This window comes from Psammomys obesus, unplaced genomic scaffold (assembly GCF_907164565.1).
Source record: "Psammomys obesus unplaced genomic scaffold, mPsaObe1.curated_primary_1811, whole genome shotgun sequence".
Taxonomy (NCBI): domain Eukaryota; kingdom Metazoa; phylum Chordata; class Mammalia; order Rodentia; family Muridae; genus Psammomys; species Psammomys obesus.
In genome coordinates, this window is record NW_026593874.1 from 257,963 (window position 1) to 285,116 (window position 27,154).

Consider the following 27,154-nt stretch of genomic DNA (forward strand, 5'->3'; position numbering starts at 1 on the left):
TATTCAAACTTGGAGGGAGGAAATCAGGGCTGGACAGATAACAGACCCAGGCGCTACCCTGGGTTCCTTTTCTATCTGGACAGTCCTCTAAACCAAGGTAGGTTACAAAAGGTCAGCCAGGCCTAGGGGGTTGGGGGCGGGCTTCCTCCCAACCCAGGTCCCAGGAGACCTGGGGAGGTCCCACCTGCCGGCCTCCCTAGACGGCTGGCAAAGCTTCAACAGCAGAGGCCCTAGGGCAGGGACGTAAACAGTCAGACACCTTCCTGTCCCGGGGGTGGGGCGGGGTGGGGCGTAATGCCGGGAGCATCCCAGGGCAGGGGGCCTCCCGGCAGGATCGAGGGGGGAGCGGCTAGTGGCCACTCCTGAGAAGTTGGGGGAGGTGCAGGCCCCTAACTCAGGGCCTGTCCGTGCACCCCACTTCACCTTCTCTTGCCTTCGCGTGGCTCCCCGCTCTCCCTCCTTTCCTCTCTGGGCCCTCCGGGGCTCCTCGCTCGTGCCTGGCTAGTTGGGCTCTGTTCTGACCCCATCCACCTGTGCGCACCTCTCCTGCCTCACCCTTTCTCTGCTCTTCTAGTCGCCTGCCAAGGTCTCCCAGGTTTTTTGTTTTTGTTTTTCCTACATCCCTGTAGCCCCTCGCAGCCCCTGCAAACACCACACCTTCTCACCCGCAACCCCACCTGCTCCCCACTTTCCTCAACCTAGACCCCTTGCCTCCCTCCTCTTTGCTCTCCGGGTCCACGGCTTTGGCCACCCCCGTACCTCTCCCGCTGGCTCACCAGAAAACCAGCCCTAACTCGCCAGGTTGCGTCGCCCCGTCTGCCTCCTCTTCCCGGCCCCGCCCCGGCTCCTCCCGGCCCCAGGGGCCCTCCCGCCCCTCCAGACTCCAGCGCGGGCTGGGCCGGCCGCCTGAGGACGCAGAGCTTCGAGGAGGGCAGGGCTTGACCTGAGGACCCCCAGAGCTGGCGGAGGCTGGACCCCGAGGTACCCGGGGCCCCAGGCCCTGGGGTGGGGTTCCTGGAGGAGGTAGGTAGGAGTTTCCCCGGGGAGCTGGGGCAGAGACAGGAGCAGGGAAAGGGGATAGGAATGGCGTTGGAGCCATACTCCAGGAAAGGGAAGATTTGGGGGTGAGGGGGCTCTTCAATCTAGGATAAGGGTATTGTGGGCCAGGCTGCCTAGGGTCTCAGAAGCCCTTACTGGAACTGCTTAAGACCTGGGCTGCTCGCCTGGGCTCGGCCGGGCCCTCTTTGGAGGTCCACCCTGCGCCCTAAAGACCCGTGGCTCCTTGTGACTCTTGCAGGCCCACGGGTGGCCCTTTCCCTGGGCCGGGTCATGCGCTGCCGCAAGTGCCAGCTCTGCCTGTCAGCCCTGCTCACACTCATGGGCCTCAAGGTGTACATCGAGTGGACATCTGAGCCCTGGCTTAACAAGGCTGAACCCCGGGGCCCCCAGCCCAGCCCCACACCGCCCTTCGCTGAGCCCGCCCTGCCCACCAACCTCTCGGCTCGCCTGGGTCAGACTGCGCCACTGTCCCGTGCTTACTGGAACCATCAGCAGCACCGCCTGGGAGTGCTGCCCAGCACGGACTGTCAGACGTGGGGGGCTGTCGCTGCCTCACAGATCTTGGACTTCTTCCTGTACCCCCAGGACCTCCAGCGCTTCTTGCTGTCGGCGGCCTGCAGGAGCTTCCCACCATGGCTGCCGGCAGGGGAGGGCAGCCCCGTGGCCAGCTGCTCGGATAAGGATGTCCCCTACCTGCTACTTGCTGTCAAGTCAGAACCAGGCCATTTCGCAGCTCGGCAGGCTGTGAGGGAGACCTGGGGCAGCGCAGCCGCTGGGACCCGGCTGCTCTTCCTGCTGGGGTCCCCGCTGGGAATGGGGGGGCCTGACCTAAGGTCGCTGGTGACTTGGGAGAGCCAGCGCTACGGTGACCTGCTGCTCTGGGACTTCCTGGATGTCCCCTACAACCGGACTCTCAAAGACCTGCTGCTGCTGACCTGGCTGAGCCGCCACTGCCCTGGGGTCAGTTTTGTCCTGCAAGTTCAGGACAATGCCTTTGTGCACACCCCTGGCCTAGTGGAGCACCTGCAGACTCTGTCCCCTACCTGGGCCCGAAGCCTCTACCTGGGGGAGGTCTTCACCCACGCCGAACCGCTGCGCAAGCCTGGAGGGCCCTTCTATGTGCCCAAGACCTTCTTTGAAGGTCACTACCCTGCCTATGCGGGTGGCGGGGGCTATGTCATCTCCGGACGCCTGGCTCCCTGGCTGCTGCGGGCTGCGGCCCGCGTGGTCCCTTTCCCCTTTGACGACGTCTACACTGGTTTCTGCTTCCAGGCCCTGGGCTTACTGCCCCGCGCCCACCCAGGCTTCCTCACGGCCTGGCCAGCAGACCGCACCAGGGACCCCTGTGCCATGCGGGGCCTGCTGCTGGTGCATCCGGTCAGCCCCCAGGACATCATTTGGCTCTGGAGACACCTCCGGGGCCCAGAGCTCCAGTGCTGAACCTCAAAGCTGAGCTGGGCGGGGAGGTGCTGCCCTGGCCTGAGGCCCCCAAACCCTTCCCCGCCAAGGATGGGCAGACTAGACAAGGTGGCAGACTCTTCTTTGATTTGAAAAAGATGTCCTCCCTGCTCTGAGGCCAGGAGTGGTTTTGTTTGTGGGGCCCCTGCAGACGCTGCTGCCCCTGGCACTGTTTGCCAGGCCTGGCAGGTTCCAGCTGGCTTCTACCAGCCCATGGGAGGGCTCTGGAGGGGCCTGGTGCCAAGGCTGCCCTCCAGTTTGGAACATTTATAGAAATAGGAATCCCCAAGCCTTACTTCCTAAAGAAGCCAGGCTCTCTCCGAAGGCTGGTGTGTAGTGGAACCTGTAATCCCAGAACTAGAGGCTACAGCACAAATTCCCGAGATACTCTCTAGATACACAAACAACAACCCCCCCCACAAACCAAGTCAGCCCTGCTGGTTTCTCCCATCCCCTCCACACATACACCCCAGCCCGCAGGGACCAGAGGAAGCAGCAAGTCAGAGGCAGAGCCACGGTTTACTCACTGTGCTGACCAGCTCAATCTCTGGGTGGGATCCAGAGCCACCCTGCCCAGAGGGTCTTCCCTGGCCTGGCCCCACCCCTAGAAGGCACTGTAACAGGTGAAATAGGGACAGAGCAGCAGCAATGGCTGCAAACCCCGCCCCAGTGAAGTGGGCTGGGGGAGCTGGAGCGGGAGTCACCCCACCACAGTCTGGAGCGCCACCATGGCCCCGAGCATCCCAGCAGTTCTGACTAGGAGAGGGGCAGCATCCTGCCACCCCCTCCTCCACTGAGCACAGGACCGCCTCCGGGTGGCCTCACTTGTCAAAGTGGTCCAGGGGGTAGTGCTCCCCGTAGGTCTGCAGGTGCCGGGCCAGGGCCTCTTGCTGCCTGCGCAGCTGCGCGGGCATCTCCTGGTACACATCAGAGAAGAGCAGGCTTGGGTTCGGCTTCAGCTTCCGCTCAGCCTGTTCAAAGGCCTCCATCACCTGGGCGATGAGGGAGTAAGAAGTGGCTGTCTTTCACCTTCCCCTCCCCCAACCATACCCCCCCCAAGCCCCGTTCCAGCCTCTCCTGTGCAGCCTCAGCCTGGGGTGAGCCCCTCTGGCCTACAGGCACCCGGTAGTGCACTGAGCAGCTCTTTGTTGGAGGAAAGAATGCAGGCATGGGATGAGAGAAGGGAAAGGACTCCTCAGGACTCTGCAGCCAGGCTGAGCCAGTACCACTGTGCAGCCTGAGGCTAGACCAGATGTGTCTCACCCGAGTGAGGGGGGACACTAACCCGAGCCACAGCCCAGGTGTGCCACTTCACGTCCACTGAGTGAAGAAGCAGATGCCCGGGGCGAGATGAGGAAACTGGTAGGTAAGCTGCCCTGGATTCCACTGGCACCTAGTGGGCTCGCTGACCACGCAGTTTGGCTCCAGGGGCCACACGTGGGGACGAGGCTTGCATTCCCCACCGCCCCAGTTCTCCCTGTGGAGCACGCACACCGGGGCTCCACAGGGCCTGTACCTTCTTCCGTGACTGCTTCCGCCAGGCCTTCTCCTGCTCCTCATCCCACCAACCCCGGTTCAGCAGGTACAGCCTCAGCCTGGAGATCGGGTGGTCCTGCTTGTCCCAGTAATTGACCTCATCCACCGAGCGGTACGCTGAGCTGTCGTCACTGGTGCTGTGGTGCCCAATCCTGCTCAGGGGAGGGGCCGAGGGTCAGCGGGAATGGGCCAGGAAAGCACGGAGCAGAGATGGAAAGCAAGGAAGGGGATTCGGTATGGGGTGACAAGGCCGAGCCTTGGGGGCACCAACAGAGGGCTCGTCAGAGCTGTGGGCCGAGGCAGCGGGAGCGAGACAGGCACCTGTAGGTCATGGCCTCAATGAGGAAGGGCTGGTTCTCAGCCACAGCCCGCCGCCGAGCCTCCTTAGTGGCGTTGTACACTGCGAACACATCGTTGCCATCCACACGGATGGACATGATGCCGTACCCAGGGCCACGAGCCGCTGCAGGGACAGAGGGTGCCAGTCAGGCCTCGGGGAGAAGGAAGGACTTGAGCAGAGTGTGTGCCCACTCACTCACTGCCTCCTGTGCCCCCACGTGAGTGCCATGCAGAGTGAACAAGGAGGGCAGTGGGCACTTACCTATGCCATCCCCACGGTACTGCTCGGAGGTTGGCGTGGAGATGGCATAGCCGTTGTTCCGGCAGAAGAAGATGATAGGACACTCCAGGGTGGCAGCGAAGTTGAAACCGGCATGGGCATCCCCCTCACTGGCTGCCCCCTCACCAAAGTAACAGATCACGGCCCGGTTGGCGTTGGCGCGCTTGGCGGCATAGGCCGCCCCCACCGCTGCACGGAGCATAGAGGGCAGAGTGTGAGCAGGGACAGACACCCCCCCCACACGACGCCACGCTTGGGAGTTGTCACAGGGACCCAGCGCCTGCCCACCAAGCCTTCTCCCTCTCGCCTCACTCGAGTGCCAACCTTCCATTTGCACAGGGCAAAAACTCCAGGCGGTCAGGCTTACATCTACACCACCTTTAAAGGACTGTCGGGTCAGGGCCTTCCACACCAGACCAAACCCCCTAGTGCCTCACAGCCGAGTTACTGAGTAGCCCACTGCTCCTTAATCTGTCCTCCGAGCGCAGCCGGGGGCTCCTGCAGTGGGAGTCTGGCACACCCCATCCTAATGCTGGGCTCCCAGGGCACTGTGGGCCAACGTCCCTGCAAGCGAAAAGGCTCCCAGGCCCCACCTGCTCTATAGCCCCCATGGTTAGTCCCTGGGCACACCTAAACACAGGACCGCCTGAAGGTGCCACACGGCTCCTTCCTCTCTGCTTCCAGGCCTCTGCCTCGGCCACTGCCCCGGCAGACAGTCTGTCCTGGCCGTCCTGACACCCGCACAAAGCACTCTAGGGCCGCCTCTCCACCCTCCCCTCGACCTGTCTCCCCAAACCGGCATCAGGATCAACAGGGCTGACACCCGTCTCTCCGGCTCATAAAGGCTGGGCTGACACCTGGCACATGCTGGCCATTCCATACACCTGCTGAATGAGGGACTCCAGGGCACTGTAACAGACGGGGCTTCTCAACCCCTCCCCTGGAAGCCTGCAGACTCATGGGCCACACCTAGAATAGTTCAACAGGCCCCTTACACTGACACACACCTCCCATCAGGCACTGGGTCCAAGGCCCATGAGAGCCCGTTCTTGGTCTCTGTGCTCTGAGGGCACAGGCCCAGCGTCCCTGCAGTGCCAGGAGCCTCAGCCCTACAGTGTGCCCTAGGGAGTCCATGTGGCTCTGAGGAACAAGGCTAGGCAGGCTAGGGTAGAACCGGGGCTCTGTAGTCACAAGAAGGGAGTTCCTGCCTTCCTCCCCACCACAAGACCCTAGTAAGTCACTTCCTTCTTCTACTTCAATTTCCTGTTCCTTGTAACAGGGATGCTAAGACATGCTTGATCTCCCCACAGCAGCCGACAGTGTCACAGACAGTCTGAGCGTGGCAGTGAGGCAGTGCTCGGCCCTGCTGGCTCCGGGAGGAGGAGGGAGCAGCAGGCGTTAGGAAGCCCAGCGTGGCCATGATGGCAAGGCAGCTGGCGGGGGTGGGACGCCATGGCACCCTCCCAGAGGCCCTTGGAAAGCCCTGTAGAGAGGCCAGGCTCTTGGCTGGGCCCCGCGCGTGAGGCTTGGCACACGTGTCCTCACCCTGAGGGATCTGCGTGGCCAGTGGAGAGGAGATGGTGACGAAGTGGCGCTCCTTGCAGCCATAGTGAACGGGCATCTGGCGTCCCTTGCCTGGGTCGCTCACGTTGCCGTAGCACTGGGCCATGAACAGCTCCAGGGGGTAGTCCCGGTACACGAGCACACCTGGGAGGAGGCAGCGGTGAGGCTTGGTGCAGCGCCGGGGAGAGGGTGTCCCACCAAGTCTGTGGGCAGCCTGGAACCAGCCTGCCTTCCGCCCACCTAGACCAGGGCACTGTGGCAGGGCCGGCCTACGGGCACAGCTCTCTGAACGCTAAGAAAGGGGGACTGCAAGACGGAGGTAGGCCAGGGCTACGGAGCCAGATGATGTCTCAAATTAAACAACGATAACTAGGAGCCAGACTGCAGCAGACAGCAAGTCCGGCTCACAGGCACAAACAGGTGCCACAGATAGGGCCTGTCTCAGGAGAGACGTATGGGAGGCCCAGAGAGCCCCTCTTGCTAACTCTCAGTAAGGGATGAACGCTTCAGGACGCCAGCATCCTGTGACTGAACTCTGCTTGTGACAGGATCTTCGTGAAAAAACTGGTTTGAGCCTTCAGGGCACATCGGCAGTGGGGGAGGACCCACCAGATCGCCGCCACTCTGTGTGTGGCTTTTAAGCATCACTTGGTAAATGTTAAATGACTACAGTGCATTTAGGTCACCCGTGCCACCAACCCCTCACTCTGACCCCTCCTCCAACTCTTCCTGGGACCCTGCCATCTTCCCTCTGACTTATAGAAGTCAGTGGCCAGGCATGCTGGCTCAGGCCTTTAATCCCAGCACTTGGGAGTCAGAGGCAGGCACATCTCAGAGAGTTCAAGGCCAGCCTGGTACACAGTGAGACGCTGCCTCAATACATAAATACCATAAAACAAAAACAGCCACTGAAGCCAAGCGCTGCCGCTGTGCCACGCACACACAGGTACAACCACTGCCACACTGACCACAACACCACGGGAAAGTGATCTCCTTCCTTCGGGGGCTGTCAACACCCCCTTTCCTGCCTCTTTACACAAGGCTGGATATCACTTGGGAAGCACAGGCAGAGCTCTGTGAGTTCAAGGTCCGCCTAGTCTACAAAGCTAGTTCCAGACCAGCCATGGCTCCACAGGGAGACCTTGTCTTAAAACCAGAAAGGTCAATGGGGTCACATGACAAGCAGCTTGCCTGTTTCTTGACACGGGTCCTCTCTTGTAGCCCTGGTTGGCCTGGAACTCACTGCATAGGCCAGGCCGACTTCAGAGAGACCTGCTTGCCTCCATGTCTAAGCACTGAGATTAAGGGCCTACACCACCATGCCCTGATGCTGGCCTTGAATTCATAGCAATCCACCTGCCTCTGCATCCTTGAGCTGGGATTACGTGGGTGCACCGCTTGGCCTGCTTTTTTGAGAGCCTGGCCCAGTTTGGCCTTGAACTGGAAATCCTCCTGCCTCTGCTTCTGGATGTTCCACCATGCCCTGGCCTTCACAGCCACCTGTCGGATGTCTCTGGAGGGCACAATACATGCAGAAAGGCCTGGCCACACTGCAGAGACAGCAATGGAGGAGGAAGTGTGCCTTGAGACTGCCAAGAACTCACAAGACACAGGCCCAGGGCCTTATACATGTGTGTCACCAAGCAGGGGCAGGAAGACGGTGTTCACACACACCGTCCCAGGTGGGGGTGGGGCTCTGTGGTATTGGGTCTGCTGGTATGTGTCTCCACCAACTGTAAACCAGAGTCCCAGGCAGATCTGACCTGCACCAGGAAGTGGCAGGTCCCGTGGGAACTCCTGCTTTGCCTCAGCACCTGCTGCTGCTTCACAGCCCTGACAAACACCACTGTCACACCAGCTGGGAATGTCCCATATGGTCCAGAAGGCCATCCAGACTGACAAGCAGATAGGGCTGTGGCTGAGTCAGACATCACTAGGCTCTACCTCTAGGAGGTGGAAGGCCAGGCCCCAGGACCTCACTCTGTCCTACTACTCACCTACCATTCACAATTGACAAGGACAACTGCCTCACTGGCTAGGAAAGGGACACCCACACATCACTCCACCCAGGCCAACCCCGGCTCCACAATGGCTGCTGCAGAGACCCTTCATCTCTCCATGGCACAGCTGGTTGCTTTTTGGGTCTGCTGACTTTAAGGGTAGATTCTTGCTGTGTAGCCCAGGCTGGCCTCAAACCTGCAATCTTCCTGCCTGGGCTCCCTGAGAACTGGGCTTACAAGCACATGCTACCAGGCCAGGCTTCTCCACCTCCCACCCAGAGTGAGTAGGGGATGGGTGGCCTCCCTCCTCTCCCTGAACCACTGCTTACACACACACTTACACACACACACACACACACACACACACACACACATACAGCTTAGGGGTCCCCAGAGCCTTAGAAACCTGGCTCTCCTTGCTGATGACGCCAAGCTTCACCCTTCCCAGGCTGTTTGCCTCCACCCAGTACAGAAGGGGTTAGGGCTGACCCAGAGGTAGCCTCGATGCCCCGTTCATCAGGAGGCCTCACGACAGTCACCTGGCCTTCCCCACTGCTGGACAGCCTCCCCTGGGAAGGCCTCTAACAGCAAGGGTCCACCTGCACACACGTAGCCTCTACCTACCAGGCTGTGCTCACAGCTTTGTGCCAACTGCCCAGGACTCTTCGCAGCCGGTGGGGCTACCACCTCCTTAGAAAAAGGCCAGCAAAGCCCAGATCCCAGGCACACACAATCCCCAGGAGGCCTCGTAGATAGCTAGCCCTCTCCTAGGTAGGCATGATCATGCAGGCCACACCCCAACTCCGCCCTTTCTTGCCTTATTGTGTGCCCCTTCCTTTCACACTGTAGCCATGTCTTTTGCCAAAACTCTGATCCACACTGCACTCAGGACCTTTCCCACTGCCCCTGCTTCCTAGGGAACACAGCACCTGGGGAGAGTCCAGAAGTGCCCTGCGTGGGTAGACAGGTATCACAGAATGTGCCATGTCCTCAGCCAGGCCTGACCCCATGTCCCTTTAGCAGCCATTCGATTCAGGTGCCCCTCATTGCTGCCTTGGAGATGAGAAAGTGGAGGCCTAGAGAAGACTGTGAGTCATCTCTGTAGGAGCTGACCCCACACCTCCTGGCCGGCTCTGTGAGGCCTCCCCACCCTGCTGGCAGTGCTGCCTCTGGGCTCCTGAGGCCTTCACAGCACCACGCTGCTCCTGTAAGAGACCTTGGGGAAATGAACTGCGGGGCTCAGTGGAGAACCCAGAGCAAACTACCAGCAGACATACCTGCCTCCCGGTATTGGCCAAACACTAGGTCCGTCCGGTCCAGGGCAGCAGCGCTCCCCACATGCGTCCCCTCCTCGCCGTAGTTGGTCATGTAGAAGGAAATCCGACCCTGGGGGCGAGGGGCCAGGGGCCCAGGCTTGGTTAAGGCAGTCCTCGAAAGACAGACCTGCCTGCCTTTTGTCTGTTGCTTTTAAAGACAGGGTCTCTCTGTTAGCCCTGGCTATCCTGAGCTCACACAGATCTGCCTGCCTCTGCTTCCTGGGTGCTGGAACAAATGGGGCGCACCACCACACCCGGTGTCCTGCCCTTTAATAAGCCATCGCTGGGCGAGGCGGGGCTGCTGGAGCCCCTGCCTCCAGAAGGAACTGGTGGACATGAGAGCTCAGTGACAAGAGCCCAAAGGAGGGCACACACATAGCCAGGCGTGCAAAGAGCCTGCTGCACTGGGCCAAGGTGGGGGTAGGGAGGATGGCCTAGACAAAAGGACAAGGAATGACAGGAGGCCAAAGGGCTGGAAGTCAGGTGAGATGAGGGCCGAGGACGTGGGCCTGGGCCGCCTTTGAGCACTCTGTGGGGTCCGCAGCCTCCCCTGGGTCTTGCAGTCTCTCGGTGGCTCTGCAGGGAAGGGATGGAGAACAGGAAAGACAACAGCAAGCCAGGAGAGAGGGAGTGTGAGCTGGCCCAGGAGCTGGGCAGTGGGAGGGACAGATGGCCGCAGAGCGACCACCCACACCAGCTATGTTTGGCTTTCTAACCCCACGCCTGAAAGAGACACTGGGGTTCCCAGCCAGAGGTGGCTGATGGGACAACTTTAGCCCGGGGATTTAACCAAATCTGCTTTTGCGGATAAGGGACTACTGCTGGCACCACCTCTGCCCCATCTTCTCTCTGCTCGCTCAGAGCCAGGATGCCTGAACCTGTGGCAGCCCTTCTGTGAGCAGGAGGCAACAGGCACAGAACAGGTGCCAATTTGCCAGAAAGGATGAAGCAGGGGGTGGGGCAGGTGCCCAACAACGCTGTGGAGCCACTAACCAACTCCTAAGGGAACATCAAGAAACAGAGAGAAGGTAGGCAGGGAGATGGCAGCGAGCAGATAAGACCTGGTGCCAAGGTAGCTAAGAAGGGCGGCCGCCAGTGCCCAACACTGAGAAATGGGTTAGAGAGGTCAAGTTTGGACAGGCCGTCTGCTGTGGGGTATGAGCAGACAGGATGCCAAACAGATCCATGGTGCCAAGATGGAAATCTGGCTGGAGAGCTGGGGAGGCCCTGGTGAATGATGAAATGGAGATCACCCCAGATTGTGCGGAAGAGCTCTCTCTGCACTGCCCCTCAGTACCGCACAGCTCTCCAGAGCTCAGCAACACTGCTGAAGCTGGCTTTCCAACTGCCTGGGAAAGTGAGGAAGAAGGGCTTTTCTTTAAGTGGGGGAGCCAGTTAAGTGTTAATTGACTTTCTGCTGCCAAGTAGGTGGGCAGGGCACTGCGTATGGAGGGCAGCCAAGCTCAGTCAGTATGTGGAGGAACCTGAGATGTACCCCCACCGTGGGCTAGTGGCAGAGCCTGTCCACCCAGAGTCCCTCCCCACCGCCTCCTTAGCAGAGCACCCATTCCCATGCAGGCAGGAACTGCCCAGATGAAAGGGCCAGTCTCCCTGGCAAGGAGGGGGGCTGGTGAACTGTGGGCAGATGGTATCAGGGAAGTGTAAGTGCGGAGAGAGGTGAGAGGCTCGATGTTCAGCCTCCCACCTTCCTTCCACTTGCTGCCTTGCTGCCTGGAGTGAGACTCCAGCGGCCATCTGGATTCTGGGAGTCATAAGGAGACCATGAGAAAGAGGCCAGCTGCCACTGCCTGAGTTCAGGCTCCCTATTCCTAGCCTTTTTGATCCAAGAGGAGAACCAGTCATCTGCTGACTACGGCTTTTCCTTCTGTTTTTTAAGCTTTCCTCTGGAGCGGGCAGTCTGTCATTGTGCCAATGGATACTGTCCTGCATATGTTAGGTAAACTCCTTCCATTCTGGCTGGCTTAAGTCCCATCCCGACACAACACGGTGGTTAGAACTCGGCTTCCACCCAGTGTTACTGGTGGGAGTGGAGAGACAGCCCTGAGACAGGGTGTCTCACTTTGTAGTTTAGCCTGGAATTCATGGCTATCCTACTGCCTCAGCTTTCCAAGCACTGGAATTATAGGCAGGTATCACCATGCCTGGCTTTTTTTTAATGTCCATTGATGTTTTGCCTGAATGCATGTCTGTGTGAGGGTATCAGGTCTTGGGGTTACAGACAGTTAGTTGTGAGCTACCATATAGGAACTGAACCCAGGGCCTCTGGAAGAGCAGTCAGTGCTCTTAATCACTGAGCTACTTTCCAGCCCCCCACCCCTATGCCTGGCTTTTAAGTATTTTAGTGACAGAAGCCAGGGCAAGGCAAGCACTCTACCACGAGCTGTGTACCCAGCTGTCACCCAGTGTGGAAACAAAGACAGAGACAAGAAAAATGTCTTGCCCAACATCATGACTGTGACTAGGCACTTCGGGAACTTTTCTCGGCTGTGCACACGGCAGGTATTTTTAGTGTCCTTGGATGAAACCCTTCCTCCAGCGTTCTGGTGAGCCAGGAGAACCTCTGACGCTCTCAGGACGCCACCGAAAGGATACCCCATTCCACCCCTCCCCTGCGTACGAGCACCGTGGACGCAGTGGGCACATGCAGCAACCCCGCCCCACCCCAGCCTGGCCCTCGCACCTGCCGCTGGGACTCGTAGAGGATGCGGTCCATGGTGTTAAGCAGCGTCATGCTCCTGTAAAACTTCAGCACCTCTTCCTGGGGCAGCTGCGGGCGGAGACGGGGACAGTGGGGACCGGAGTGGTCGGGCAAGGGACCTGGGCATAGGGGTCTGGGCGGAGGGGGGCGGCCTCACGTGGGGGTCTTCACTAGGGTTGATGATCTGGCCCTGGCGGTCCATGACACGGTAGATGGGGATGCCGGAGATGACATTGGGCTGGATGAACTCCAGCTTGTCCACAAACTCTGCAGAGACCCCTGGGAACTGGGGCTTGTCATCCAGGGATGGGAGCTGCTGCTGCTGCCTGCTGGGGTGCTGGGGAGGGGAGGCAAAGAGCACTCCATCAGCACTGCTGAAGCTTTACCTGGCTCAGCCCTGGTGGCTGACGCTGTGCTAAGGAGCCCATGGAGCCCAGGTTGGCCTCAAACTTGCTTATCTGAAGCTAGCCTCCAAGTCCTAATCCTCTCCACACTCAGGTTTGTTTAGTTTTCACACAGTTTTTCTGTATAGCCTTGGCTGTCCTGGAACTCGCTGTGTAGACCAGGGTTACCTCAAACTCAGATATCTGCCTGCCCCTACCTCCTGAGTACTGGGTTTAAAGGCCCTGCCCGGCAATGGGGACCAATCTCTTAATGGGTGACATGGCAAAGTGTTTTTTTTTTTTTTTTTCCCCGTCACATATCCCCCGGCCTAAAACCAAAAAATGCTTCTCGGAAATGTGAAGGTTGGCTGGGCACAACAGGGCAAACCTCTAATTCTAGCCCCTGGGAGACGGAGGTACACATCAGTTCAAGGTCATCCTCAGCTACACACAGAGCACCCATCTCAAAAATAAATAAGAAAAGAAAGAAAGAAAGAAAGAAAGAAAGAAAGAAAGAAAGAAAGAAAGAAAGAAAAAGAAAATCCATCTGAGGTGAGCTTTAAAGAAAGGCATGCTTATGGTGGCCCACACTTGTAATCCCAGCACTCAGGAGACAGAGCAAGGCAGATCTCTGTGAGTTCGAGGACAACCTGGTCTACAGAGTAACTCCAGAACAGCCAGGGATACACAGAACAACCCTACCTCAAAAACTAAAAAGTACTAAAGTAAAATAAATATAAAAGAAAAAAAGGTATGCCTACATAATTCCGCACAGGGCATCTGGGAGTTTTGGGGGCAAGCTCCTGCTACATAGCCAAGGCTGGCCACATGATCTTCCTGCCCAGCCTCCAGAGAAGCTAGGATTCTAGGTGCTACCTGTGGTGTACCCTGCCACGCCTGCCTTCCCTTGTCTCACCTGGGGAAGGCTGTCACATGCATCAATGTCCTCTCCCTGCCAGGACAGCTCCCATGCTGCAGCCAGTGACCCCTCCAACACACGTCCGAGCGCCCACTTCCATCCCTGCCCTGTGCAGGGCTCTAGGAATGGCAGGTATCTGTCCCTGCAGCCTAGATGGAGAAGACACGCCAAGCAGACAGGAAGGAGGGTGAGGACAGGAGCCGGGCTTCTCAGAGGAGTGACACAGGAGTCCCACGGAGGAATGAGCAGCCAGGGAGAGCGTACAGCAAGGGGTCAGAATACGCAAAATGCAGAAAGTGAGGCTGGCACCTGTCTTCTGTGGAAACCTGCAGTGTGCGCAGAGGAGCCAGGAGCCTGGAGGGACCGCACACTCTGAGAGTGTAAAACTGCGCATGTTCCTCTCCAGAACTTTCTCTGTGCCCGTCCTCTATTTTACACACAAACAGCACAGCCAGGCACACGTGTGGGAATCACAACATGTGGGAAGCTGAGGCAGAAATGTGGCGTTCCAGGACAGCCCTGGGACACAGAAAATCCCACCAAGACACAGAAGAAAAAGTGAGGTATGGTGGCATACCCTCGTAATCCCTGTGTCCGGGCGCTGAGGGAAGAAGATGCCACAAGTTCAAAACCAGTTTAAGCTAGTTTGAGATCATTTAAAGATAACAATAATAATAAAGTTGGGCTTGGCAGTGCAACCTTTAATCCCAGCATTTGTGAGGTAGAGACCGGAGAACTGAGAGTTCAAAACTACCTTTGGCTACACAGCAAGCTCAAGGCCATCCTAGGCAACATGAGACCCTGTCTTAAAACAAACAACAACAGGGCTAGCTGTGGCTCAATTCCAGAGAGACCGCTGGCCTGGCCACACGGGCTCGGCTCGGAGCGCGAGTGCACGCCTGAGAGGCGGAGGCCAGGCACCTGATGGACAGAGGACAGCCTGGATCACAGAACATGTACTTCAAAAACGAAAAACAAAACACAAAACATACATCAACAGCCAGGCAGTGCTGGCGCATGCCCCGAATCCCCGCACTCAGGAGGCGGAGGCAGGCATACTTCTGTGCGTTCCAGGCCAGCCTGGTCTACACAGTGAGTCCAGAACAGCCAGGGCTACATAGAGGAACCCTGTCTCAAAAAACCAAATTAATCAAGCAATCAGTCAATCGATTGTTGAGCTGCACGCTTCAGTTATCTAGGAAAAAACAAATCTTCCAGCCTTCCCCAAGCCTGCCCTAGTGCCAAGTTCCAGGAAAAGGCCACTTGCCAGAAAAAGCTGACCACGAAAGCCAGAGTGGGGCTTCTTTAATCAACACAGAAGCCCTGAGTGAGGCCCCAGGCTTCCTGGAGGGGCCCTCTCCCCTCCAAGAAGGAGGTAAGGCTTGAGCAGCCCACGTCCCAGAGGAGACAACCATGGTGCAACGAGGCTGCTCTGAGCAACACTGGTGACACTGCCCACCTGTCCCGGGCCCGCGGCTCTACGTCTTCCCAGTCTATCTTCCTTCAGGGAGAACCCATCGAGGCAACGCAGCCTCAGCGCAAGGGGAAGACGGCTGGCAGGAGAGAGAGACTGGCATCGCTGGCTTGCTGCTAACTAAAGCTGTCTGGTTCCTTCTGCACCCCACTCCTGACGTCACCAGACAACAGGTAGAGAACCTTGTGAGGCTACCATCAGAGAAGGCATGGCTGGCAAGGCCATCGAGACGCTAAAGGAGGTGACCGGCTAGCTGGGTGCCAGCCTGAGCTCCGCTTCCTTGGGGCATCAGGTATGCCAGGAAGAAGATGAATTAGCAGGCTTAGGGAGGGAAAGCAGCTTGCGCCAGGCCACAAATCTAAACACGCGTCACAAGTGGACGTCCAACCTGGCAGGGCTATGATTCAGACCCCAGGACCCCACACCCCAACGGCCACAGCTTGGCCAGTTCCCACAAATCTGCATCCTTTCTCCCCACAGCAGCCAGGCTTCCTCTTGGTCAGCAGCTGTGGCTTCACATCTAGGGAGGCCGCAAAAACGTGAGTGCTCCACACGCCACTTCTCACCTGTGTCCCCTCCCTTCTGTTAATTGCAGTGGACAAGGCTCGGAGGTTCCAGCGGGCAGCGAGTTCCTGCGCATGATTATCGGCATTTGTGGCTGTGAAGAAATTATCACTCCCCACAGCAGGGCAGGTTCAGGCTGGCACCCCTTGGGCACACTCATCCTGCTTGGGCAAGAAGGAAGCAAGCAACCTCTCCTCGACCTGAGCTCCAGGCACAGCAGGACCTGATACCTACCTGGAAGGTTCCTTTGTGTCTGTCTCCCACACACAGCACAAGGCAGGGGAGCTGCCTGAGGGGCTGCCACAGCCAGAGCTCCATAGGTAATCATCCTGCACTGCAGAGCGAGCGGCTCTGCAGTGAAACAGACCTGGGCTCCACGTGCTGAGCTCATGGCACGGCTCTCCATGTCTAAAGCGCTGCGGAGGGCTGTGTGCAAAGTTCTCAGGGCGATTTACCATTATTGTGCAGTCCTAGGCATAGTAAGTGCTGGGAAAGCGGACAGAGAGCAGCACAGAGCAGTGCTGCTAATGCCAGAGGGGAGGAGGAGAGAAGACTGCAACCTTAAGACCAGCTTGGCTTAGACAGTGATATCTTGTCTCAGAAACAAAGATCGGCCCGATGGGGCATGCCTACAAGCTGAGTATTCTCAAGGCTGAGGCAGGAGGATTATGAGTTCAAAGCCAGCTTGACCACATAACAAGACACCATCTCAAAGAAAAAAAAAAACATTTTTAATTCAGAAACAAATCCAAAGCTTCAGATGTCATCTGTCTGGTAATGACGTAGTGTGCACAGCTCCCTAGCTCCGAGCCCTGGCACCACCCCCACCCCCATCTATCGTACAGCACAGCCTGTGTGCTCAGTGCTCTAGGGCACACACAGTGGGAGGCGCACAAGCGCAAGGTCATCCTCCACTATATGTGTTAACTTCATGCTATCCTGGGATACACGAGACCATCCCACAAACCAACAAACAAGGCAGGTGACACATGCCCAGAGCCCACTGCGCCCACACAGACGGCTATTTGATGTTTGGGAAGTGGCACGAGGTGTGGCCTTGCTGGAGGACGCGTGTCCCTGGGGCTTTGAGGGTTCAGATGCTCAAGCCAGGCAGCGTCTTCCCGCCAACTAGATGCAGAGTCTCGGCTTCCCATGCAGCACCACATCTGCCTGAGCACTGCCATGCTTCCCACCGTGATGGCAACAGACTAAACCTCTGAACCTGTAAGCCAGCCCCAACTAAATGCTTTCCTTTGCACAAGGGTCATGGTGTCTCTCCACAGCAATGGAAACTCTAACTGAGGTACCCACTCAGGAGGCTGAAGCAAAAGTATGAGTTCAAGGCCAGTGTAACCCATATACTGAGACCTTCTCTCAAAACCAGACCTACCCCAACAAAAGACAAGGAGGCTGCAAAGGCAAGAAAGCAGGAAAATCAGAAACGAAAGGCACCCTGGGAAGACAGGGAGAGTGGGAAAAACCACTGGCCCTTGAAATTGAAATTTGATACCAGACTTTGGCCCTAGCAAACTTCAGAGAGAGATGGCGGAGGAGACATGGTTACATAAGAGGCCTGAAGTCTCTCGGGAGGAGAGCTAAAGGGTTAGCTAGGGAGTGATGAGGGTCAGCAGGCAGAGCTTGCAGGCTGAGAATGAGCTAGGATGTCCAAACAGGGTCCCACACACCCATGCAGACCCCCAGGCATGCTTCATAAACTGGGCCTGGTAATGTTCTCCAGGGGGCTCTTTCCAAACCTATGGCTGGGAAGGCTGTTCTTGACCCCGTGAAGTCCCTGTACTAATTCAGTGAGTTCCAAACGTGGCCGGTAATGAGGGTGCTGGATTATGGGATGGGGGATGGCTGGCAAAATGCCTACAGAGAGAAGCAGTATAATAGCAGCCAAAGAGCGCATTTTTCCTCTGCCTTTTCTTAAAGGTAGGGTTTGCCTGGTGGCCAGTGACAGAATGCCAAAGCTGCCCAGACTGGAACAAAGTCCCGAAGCCACAGGAGACCCAACAGAAGCTGGGTACCCGAATCATGGCCATTCCTCCCCTCTGGCACCGTGGTTAACAGCACAGGCACGGGCAGAGTGTTGCGTGACAAGCGCCCTGAGTCTTGGGTTCTTCTTCCAGTGTGCATTCTCAGGAGCTACCATGAAGATGGCATGAGCTGACATGTACACATGGCTCAGCCAAGCGCCTGGCCCGTAAACACCGTACGGCAAACATGAGGCACTGGCAGGTGCTGGAGAACTGTTCTGGTCAATCAGGCACACAGAAAGCATTTGCGCTAAGGGAGGCTTGGGGGAGAGAAAGCACTTGTGCTAAGGGAGGCCCGGGTGAGAGCTTGAGCAGGAGCAGGAGCAGGAGCAGCACGTGCCGAGAAGTCACGCAGTACAACTAACCTGCCTGGAAATCAGCAGACTCCAGAGCTCAGCGTGGCGGTGTAGGCCTGTCAGGCCAGCATCAGGAGGCTGAGGCAGGAGGCACGCAAGGCCGGCCTAGGCTACAGGACAAGACCCTCTCCAAACAAAAACAAAACAAACAAAAAAGGCAGGTCTGCACTCTGAGCCACTGGAGATGAAGACGGCTGAAGCAGGTCAGTAAGAGCCGACTGTGGGGATGCAGCGATGGCCTGGATGTGAAGAGCACTTGCTGCTTTTCCCGGAGGACAGGACCCGCAACTGCCCGTAACTCCCACATTCTCTTCTAGTCGTCACGGACACCCACAAAAATGTATACACACACATAAACACACACCCACACACAAATAAAATAAACCTTAAGAGAGAAAAAAAAAAAAAGGCAGCTATGAGTGCAGATGCCACACAAACGTTTATCTCGGTGCTCACTGATCTTTCCAGCCTCCTTGTGAGGCCCTGCACCAAACACAGATGGCGGGAAGGGTGGAAGAGCTGGGGGGGGGGGGGCCCTGAGCAACTTGTCCAAAGCCAAGCAGTTCAGAGTGGTGAGCCTGGCGTGTGCAGGGGCTGCATGAACCAGCCCTGAGGCCCTGGGCCTGCTACCACAGCAGAGAATGACATCTCTCAGGAGGGTGGCTGCCTAGCTTGGAAAGCAACCTGGAGCTGGGCCTCTGGGACATGCTGGCTTTCTCCTCTAGGCTCTCTGGGTCCTGCAGGTATAAGCCCAAGAGGCGTCTCACTCTTTCCCTGAGTCACTCAACATCAAGCCAGTTACTGCCCCTGGAAGGAAGCAGTGGCTGCATTTCCAAAGTCCTGGCCTACCAGTCCTCAGAATACAGAGGAAGCACCCTTAGGAAGAAACCGCACTCTTGGGGCTAGGCAGCAGTGAAGAGCTCTTGCTGTTCTTCCAGAAATCACAGACAGCTTCTAAATAACCTGTAACTCTAGCTCCTGGAGGATCTGACACCTCTGGCCTCTATAGGCACACACCAGCTGAGGACACACACACACACACACACACACACACACTCTCTCTCTCTCTCTCTCTCTCTCTCACATCCTTTCGCTTCACATTCAGGAAGCAGGGTCAGGAGGACTGCATCAGGTTCCAGGCCAGCCGGGACACAAGACAAAGAACCCCACACTCTAGCTCCTTGTGGGGCTGTGGTCAGACCCCAGCACATCGCGGTGAAGAGGGGAGGACCAGGCGTTCACAGCTATCCCAGCCACAGAGAGCCCAGGAGATCTCAAAACCAAAACAGCTCAGCTCTTCCACTGCTCCCGTGCTTTCAGGGAAGGGAGCATCTCTTCAGCGTTGCCGGTGGGAACCTGACCTGTGTAGTCCTACACTGATCTGCGGACCAAGCTCAGGCAGCCCAAACTAGCCCTTTGTGTGCTGAAACTGTCAGTCTGGAAGTGTCTCCTAATTTGAAAACCCAGCCAGATTTCTCAAGACAGCAAACACCCAGGGTGCCCAACAGCTTAACCCTGCAACACGGGGCTGCGGTCCGCGAAGTCTACACGGAGTTAGAGCTCACAGATGGCCAAACCTGCCAGTAACTCTGCCACCAGGTCTGGGGACCCACACAGAGGAGGACAGAATCAGCTCTCACAAGTTATCTCTCGCTTGTGCGCACATGCACGCACGATAAATAAAAATGTACGCTAAAAGCTTAAAGAAACAAATCCACTCTCTGGTGCCTGACCCTCACTCGTGGGCGGGCAGGGCTCTAGGGCCCTGGAGTGAGGGCACTTTGAGCCACGGCTCTCTCCCTGGTCCAGCAGCCCTCCTCACACACTCTCACACGCCCTAGCTGAGCATCCCCACCCTTCTCCCAACACCTCAGCCCCATCCCATCCCATCCCAGTAAAACTGCAGCTTCCGGCCACGGACGTCGGCTCATTTCACACCCATGCACGCACACACGCACGCACACGTACACAAAACAAAACACTCATCATGTTTTAGGTAAGTTTATGATTCCATGCTGGGCCATATTCATACCTGTCTTTTGCTACCTATCGCCTCCAGGCCAAAGGTTAAACACAACCAGAGAAATCAGTGAGAGCCATCTCCTCTTGGCCCACAGTGCCCGCTGAGCATGCACACTCAAAGAGCCTTCACAGAGCACGGAAGCTGGACCAGGCCTCAAGACGTCGTTCATGATGACAAGCAGGCCCTGGCTCTAAGCTCCCTGCTCCAGTGCACGCGTGAGGATCAGAACGCTACAGTGGGGACCTGTGTTTTAAGCTTTTAGATTGATTTTTTTGTGTGTGTGAATGTACACGCAAGCGTGAGATGACTTGTGGGAGCTCATTCTGTCTCTTCCGTGTGCGGCCTGCAGACAGGTCACCAGGCTTGACGGAAGCGGCCCTTACTCTCTGAGCTGTTTCTAAGGCTTACTAGTGACGTTTTTTCCCTTCGAATTCTTGCCATGTCATCCTGGCTGGCCTGGAGCTAGGTGCAATCCTTCCGCCTCTGCTTCCCGAGTGCCGAAATTGTAGGCGCGCACTGCATACCCTGCTGGAGACCGAATCCCAGCTTTGTGCTGGCCGCACGAGCAGTCCAGCCCAGAGACAAGTCAGAGCTTTTGTTTGTGTGCGTGTGTGTGCACGCGTGTGTAAGATTTACAGTCACCACCCCAGGCCTGGCTCCCACAGTGAGTTTCCTTCCTCTTCTTCTCCTGGGGCAGCAGAAACATCTGCTACAGCAGCAGGGGGAAGAAGAAAATAAGGATCCAGCAAACACCCACATGGCAGCGGTGTTCAGTGGAGGTGCCAGGCGGAGGGCCTCCGTCTCCCTCCTCACGCACTCTCACACGCCACAGCTGTGCAACCCCCACCCTACTCCCAACACCTCAGCGCCTCATCCCATCTGGGTCAAACTGCAGCTTCCGGCCACGGACGGCGGCTCAGGCCTGCAACCCCGCCACGTGCAAAGCGAAGGAGTGCCACCAGCTTGAAGCCGTCACAGGCTACACAGTGCGTAAATGAGACACGTTTTCTCTATGTCCCCAAAACAAAGTGTGGGGTGCCTTCAGCAACGGGGCCTTACCAAATAGTCACCCTCGGCAGCCAAGAGCAGTGCAAGAGCCTGCAGTTTGGGTGCCTCCAGGGCCTCCCTGATCAGCAACGCCATGCCTGACACCAAGGCTGTCATTCAATACAAGAAATGGTTAAATTACTAGATACAAGAAAAGACCAGACAAGAAAACTCTGTTTCCTGGGAGCAACAGTGTTTACTGATGTGGAGCACTTGTGGTCAAACTTTCTTTTTAAGGAAAAATATATCTCTTATTAGCTTGCAAACAATGGGGCTTCACAAGGCCTCTTCATACAGTCTTCGTTCTGGCTAACCCCAGCTACCTCCTGTGCCCGTGTGAACCTTTACCTCCCGGGAGGCTCTCCCTGTTCTCACAGCATGTATGCTCTCCTGTCCCCTCCTTGTACTTCCTTCACTTGGACTCGGGACCCCAGGTTGAAGCACCTCTTCACCGCGCTTGCTTTCCTTTGCCCGGCCCTCACTTCCCCAGCCCCGACACAGCACGGCCTGAGCCCTTCCACACAGTACTCCCTCCCTACTTTCATTTCACTGGTAGCCTACTGTCCTCTTTCCCTAAAAGCACCCTCTCCTCACTGCCTGCCAATGGCCCCTTTTTACTTTCCCAGTTTCCATATGGACTTCATGTTAAAAACCTAAAAGATCTGAGCCTCCCCATGAGAACATGCCCGGTTTGTCTTTTGTGGCTTGGGTGCTTACTTGGTATAATTTTCTTTTCTAGTTCCATCCATCTACCTATGAATTAATGGTTTCAGTTTTCTTTACATGTGAGTAATAAGCCATTGTGCAAACACGTGAATACATGCGTATATATGTATGTGTATATACACACACACACATATAAACACGTACACACGCACCATGTTTGCGGTATCCATTTGTCAGAGCATCTCAGCTGATCCATTTCCTACCCCTACTGTGAACGGGGCATTGAGGAACTCAGTGTGTAAGCGTCTCCGCAGCAAAATACAAATCCTTCAGGTATATGCTCAGGACAGTACAAGTGGCTCATGTGGTAGATCTCTAGCTGTTAAAACCCTCCAAACGTATCCCCAGAGAGGCTGCCCCAGTTCACACCCTCCCAACAGAGGACAGTGGTGCTTTGATAATGCTAGCAGATGTGCAGGCCGCCGAGGGAGGGAAGACGTCACTTTATCCAAGCTTGGACCCTGCCGGCTAAATACCGATGCCAGGTAGGACATGCCCACAGGCGCACACCTCTAGCAACCGTTCATGGCGTAGTCAGCTGCTCTTTCCTCCACAGGAAGGAAGCCATACCGTCACCACAGTCAAGAGAAGCCGTGAGAACTAGAGGGAAACTACTGATGCGATTCCTCAATGGTCATGCTGTCAAACCGCCTTCTAATATTAATGTCTACACCCACAGACTCGTGATGTTCCCAACCTCGGCCAGAGAAGCTTCTTCCTCAAGTGCGTCGCGGATACTGCTGCCACACTATCGTCCAGTGCTGACAAGGGACTGGAGTGCTCAGCGGTAAACAAGACATTACCATCAACCCCCTTCCAAGCTCAGCGACGCTCGCAGAGGGGACAGAAGAACTAAGAGCTGAAGGATGGAAGGAGCGGCTGTAAAATTCGTGGCCTCATGGCACAGCTACTGCACACATAATTCACAGCAGCTGTGGTCACTTAGAAAAAGATCTGCCTACGATCAAGGCAGTTAAAGGTTCAGTAAGGTCAGGGAGGGGCCTCAAGTCTCCGCGCTATTAGCAGTTGCTGGCTTCAGGGGAAGGAGTCACCTTTCTCCAGGCCACTGGATGGTTCTCTATACCCAAGTGGATGAATCTACAACATTCCTGCATGTCAACCTTAACTGGACCCAGTGGATTCAAAAAATAAACACATCAGAGAAGGCCTTTAATTTCAGCACTCAGGAGGAAGAGACAGGCAGATCTGTACAATTTCAAGGCCAGCCTGGTCTGCAAAGTGAGTGCAGGACAACCAGAGCTACACAGAGAAACCCTGCCTCATAAAAAAATAAAAATTAAACACACACACACAAAGTATTCTAAAATGGCATGAAGTTTGAGGGACACGAGGATCCTAGGGGAAACTGGAAGTGGGGAAGGTGGAGAGGATTTAATCAAGATATACTGTATAAATTTTTCAAATAATGTTTAAAGAGAACAATAACAAACCCTCAGGCTGAGAACAGGGCCCACCTGTAACCCCAGCATTTAAGGGCAGAACCAGGAGGCCCACCAACCTGAGGACAGCCTGGGTTCCATTACAGATAGCATACCGCCCGTCTCAAAGGGCAACGCCCACAGATCTCAAGCTGCACTAGCCACATTCAAAGCTGGTAGCCACACATGGCTGGTGGCTACCACACTGGACAGCTCAGACACAAGACATCTACACTGCCCGGGAAAGCTCCATCGGATAAGCTTGGTCTAGAATCTTCTGTTGCTACTACCTGTTGCTACCACTCAGCAGCTGAAGGGTGGGCATGGCAGCATATGCCTGCAATCTGGGCACTGTAAAGGCTGGGGCAAGAGGATCTGGAATATGAGCCTGAGCTAGAAAATTCTAGGTGAGCCAGAATGCGCATCAACACTTGGTCTTAAAAAAAAAAAAAAAAAAAAAAAAAAAAAGAGCAGCTTTTAAAATCATAGACCTAAAAAAATGTCCCTTTTTTTGGCTTTGGTTGTGATTCAGAGCATAAAGCTTTGTGGGTTTTTTTGTTGTTGTTGTTGTTTGTTTTTAATCTTTCTACTATATTTTTCGGATTTTTAAGTCCGTAAGTGTATACAATTTTCTCTAATTTTTAAACCCTTTCCTCCTCCCATTTTGACATTTGCACTTGGAGAACACTTGAATTCCACAGGTTTTGGGTGTCCACCCCAGAAAGTGGGAATTTGATTTCTTTTCCCTTCCGAACTAGAAGAAAATTTTTATGAAGTATTTTGTCTAGGAGAGTTTAATAACAGTGTTACCAACAAGGTTGTGTCTGTAAGGGTGATTCATTTTCTCTGATCCTTTGTTACTCAAAAGTAAAGTACTAGGAGCCCTAAGAAATGCTCTGTTCTTGTACATTATACTGATTAAGTCAGGATTAATTTGATTTCCGAGCTAAGAACAGTGGTAAAAACTTGTTTTCAGAAATGCATTTTGGAAGAGAAAATACTGTAAAACAAGTAGTGAATGTTTCTTCAGTTTCTTGTTCAGCCAATGAGGAAAGGGCATTGCCTTTCTTTTTACCATTAATCACTTCTCAATAAACGTGAGATCCTGTTGAGCATAAAAAAAAAAAAAAAAACAGGTAGGGGGGCACTGTGAAACATGATCTCAGTACACTGTATGAAAAGAAAATGATTTAAAATTTCTTTAAAGCCAGAGCTGGGTGTGGTGGGTACAACTTTAGTTCCAGCTTAGAGACAGGGGTAGGCAGATCTCTGTGCGTCTGAGGCTAGCCTGAACTTGGAAGAAAAACCAAGAAAAACATAGAAAAACCCTCTCAAAAAGATGAGCGACAGACAGACAGACAGACAGAGAATAAAGCCAGGCATGATGGCAAATGTCTGAAATCCCAGCATTTGAGAAGCAGGAAGATCAGGGGTTCAAGACCACCCCCCTCCAAAAAAGGAAGGAGGGTGAAAGAAGGAGGGGGAGAAGAGGGAAAGGGCTGAGGAAGTAGTTGAGCAGATAGAGTGCTTGCCTGGCATGTCCTGAGTTCGATCCCCAGCACCACATAAAATCTGGTGAGGCACAGTGAGGCACCATTCTAACCCTAACACTGAGATAGAGGCAGGAAGAGCAGACGCTCAAGGGCATTCTCAGCTATATAAAGAGTTAGGTGGCCAGCCTGGGATACATAAGACGCTGCCAAAGAGAAGAGAAGAGAAGGGGAGGGGAGGGAAGAGAAGAAAACTTTAAATACACACACCAATAAGAGCTGGACACTGCCCCCTCCTGCCATTCTTCCAAACATCCTCTCAAATAAGAAAGAAGAGGGACAACAACAGTGGACCGAGCCAACAGGAAAACAGATTGAATCAGCTACAATGACCTTTCCCTAGGCTGCCTCACTTCTGCTCCACTGCCCAGCCTACCTGCCCAGCCAATGAGTTCAGGGACTGAAATCAGCTGTGAAGGATTTGATGGCGGGGGGGGGGGGGGGGACAGCACACTAACAGGAGCCTGCCCTGCCCCCACCCTGTTGCTGCAGCCTTTCTGTATCTGCTTGCTCCCACTGCCAACCTTCCTACCCTGCCCCCACCCTGTTGCTGCGGCCTTTCTGTATCTGCTTGCTCCCACTGCAACCTTCCTAGGTGCCCACATTTCACTCCTACAGCCTCCTGCTCACCTCTATTTATGCCCTTTCCATTCCTAACCAGAGCGTCTGCCTGCAGATTCCGTCTTCTCTGCCCTACTGAACGAGACAGAAGATCAAACAAAACCTCAGAAAATACTGAGATTCTTCACCAGGGCGCTGCCAATCCCGTTCCCACCCCCAGCTCACCCTTTTTCCTCCTCCAATCTTAGGGCTCTGTCCTCACCCGTAACCTAAGGCCGACATTCCCATCGCCCTTTTGTGCTGTGTCCAGTGTGCAGTGCTTTCACAAGCGTGTGTTGCCACAACACCCCGATGCAGTGGCATCTACTGGCAGCGTACACAGAGGGCATGGTGCAGTTCCCTGCCCGAGGCTACACAACTGGAAAGCGGCAGAACAAGGTAGCAGTATGAAGAGCCCAACACTTAACCAGGCCTGTTTTCACTGGAATTTTACTTCAAAACCCTTTAACAAGGAATCACCAGTAAGATTTTTCTCTTCTTAAGAGATAGTCTCACTATGTAGCTCTAGCTGGCTTGGGACTCACAGAGCTCAAACTGCCTCTGCCTCCTAAGTGCTGGGATCAAAAGCATGCATCACCACACCAGGCCCTGGTTGGATTTTTGGTTTTTGTTTTTCACTTTTTTTTTTTTTTTTGAGGCAGGCTCTCACATCCCGATCTTCCAGCCTCTACCTCCCAAGTGCTGGAATTACAGTCATGAGTCACCACACCCAGATAAACAAACCCAAAGGGCTGGGAGTCAGATTCTGGACCTAGCGCTCACTGGGCAAGCATTCTGTCTCTGAGGTAAATGACCAGACCTCGACAGCAATTTTGGAAGTGTTATCCTCGGCAGCTATGGATCAAAAGGGAGTCTTAGTTTTCTCAAGCGTTTTCAAGAAAAGTGGGCATCTGGGCCCGGTGGCTCACACCGTGATCCCAGGACTTGGAAGACTGAGACAGGACCGTCTCCAGTTCGATGACATCTACGTGAGGTAAAGGCCCGCCTGGGCTACTGAGTGAGATTCTGTCTCAAAAAAATAACGTAGGCAAAAAATCTCGTCGGGACTTCTCACTCTCTTCTGTCTCCCTTCGTGATCATCTCCTGCTAACAGAAGTCATGGAAAACTCCCTTGCCTTGACTTTTGGTCAGGGGACATGCTAATCAAACCAGTTTCCTGTTCAACTCGCTTTGCATTTGGATTTTAAGTAAAGGAATAAAGAAATGCAGAACCCTATGAAAACCTGATCTGCCCTTCCAACCTCATTCCAGACTTGTCTCCTTCCATCGAGACCAAGGAGCTGCCTTGCTTTTCCTCAGAAGGGATTCTTCCCTTGAATTTCTCTCCAAGAAGTCTCCCGGTCCTTTTCCCCGTGAGTCTGCTCTTCCTCCACAGCCCGCGGTGAGGGCCCCACACACTGTAAGGATAACCTCCACGCCTCTCTTTCTCCTCAGGAAAGATCCCGAGGGGCGCAGGTACTCACGGATCTAGCCAAGCCGCGGGCCCCAGGACGCCCCAGCAGCAGGAGTGCCGCCTGGCCCAGGCCACGGCTCGGCCTCCAGAACTTGGCCACGGACATCACTACCGCCATCTTGGCTAATAACCACGCCTCCTTCCTCAAGGCATCGACGTAGGGCTGCCCCACCAGGCGCCTCGTTCAAATGGCAGCACCACGAGGCCAACAAGCCATCCGCTTCCAGCCTCCCTGCGTCAGAGATGCACAGATAAGTTAATACGGCAACTCTCATTCTCTAAACTCACTC

At 55.3% G+C, this 27,154-nt stretch overlaps 2 protein-coding genes across 4 annotated transcripts; one reads left to right on the plus strand and one right to left on the minus strand.

Moving 5' to 3' along the window:
- Positions 1-902: 902 nt before the first annotated feature.
- On the plus strand, positions 903-2,634 carry B3gnt8 (UDP-GlcNAc:betaGal beta-1,3-N-acetylglucosaminyltransferase 8). Its single transcript, XM_055617334.1, has 2 exons — positions 903-1,023; positions 1,298-2,634. The coding sequence occupies exon 2, from the start codon at positions 1,330-1,332 to the stop codon at positions 2,497-2,499; it is 1,170 nt and encodes a 389-aa protein (XP_055473309.1). The 5' UTR covers positions 903-1,023; positions 1,298-1,329; the 3' UTR covers positions 2,500-2,634.
- Positions 2,635-3,017: 383 nt separating this feature from the next.
- Positions 3,018-27,020, minus strand: Bckdha (branched chain keto acid dehydrogenase E1 subunit alpha). Of its 3 annotated transcripts, XM_055617331.1 has the most exons (10): positions 13,882-13,981; positions 13,570-13,721; positions 12,428-12,607; positions 12,253-12,339; positions 9,513-9,621; positions 6,218-6,379; positions 4,655-4,861; positions 4,375-4,516; positions 4,034-4,205; positions 3,018-3,509 (listed from the first exon to the last, which is right to left on the minus strand). In XM_055617331.1, the coding sequence occupies exons 1-10, from the start codon at positions 13,964-13,966 to the stop codon at positions 3,339-3,341; spliced, it is 1,467 nt and encodes a 488-aa protein (XP_055473306.1). In that variant the 5' UTR covers positions 13,967-13,981; the 3' UTR covers positions 3,018-3,338. The 3 variants fall into 3 exon arrangements, with proteins under 3 accessions (XP_055473306.1, XP_055473307.1, XP_055473308.1); XM_055617332.1 differs by lacking the exons at positions 13,570-13,721; positions 13,882-13,981 and adding an exon at positions 26,875-27,020; XM_055617333.1 differs by lacking the exons at positions 13,570-13,721; positions 13,882-13,981 and adding an exon at positions 25,421-25,494.
- Between the last annotated feature and the right edge of the window lie 134 nt (positions 27,021-27,154).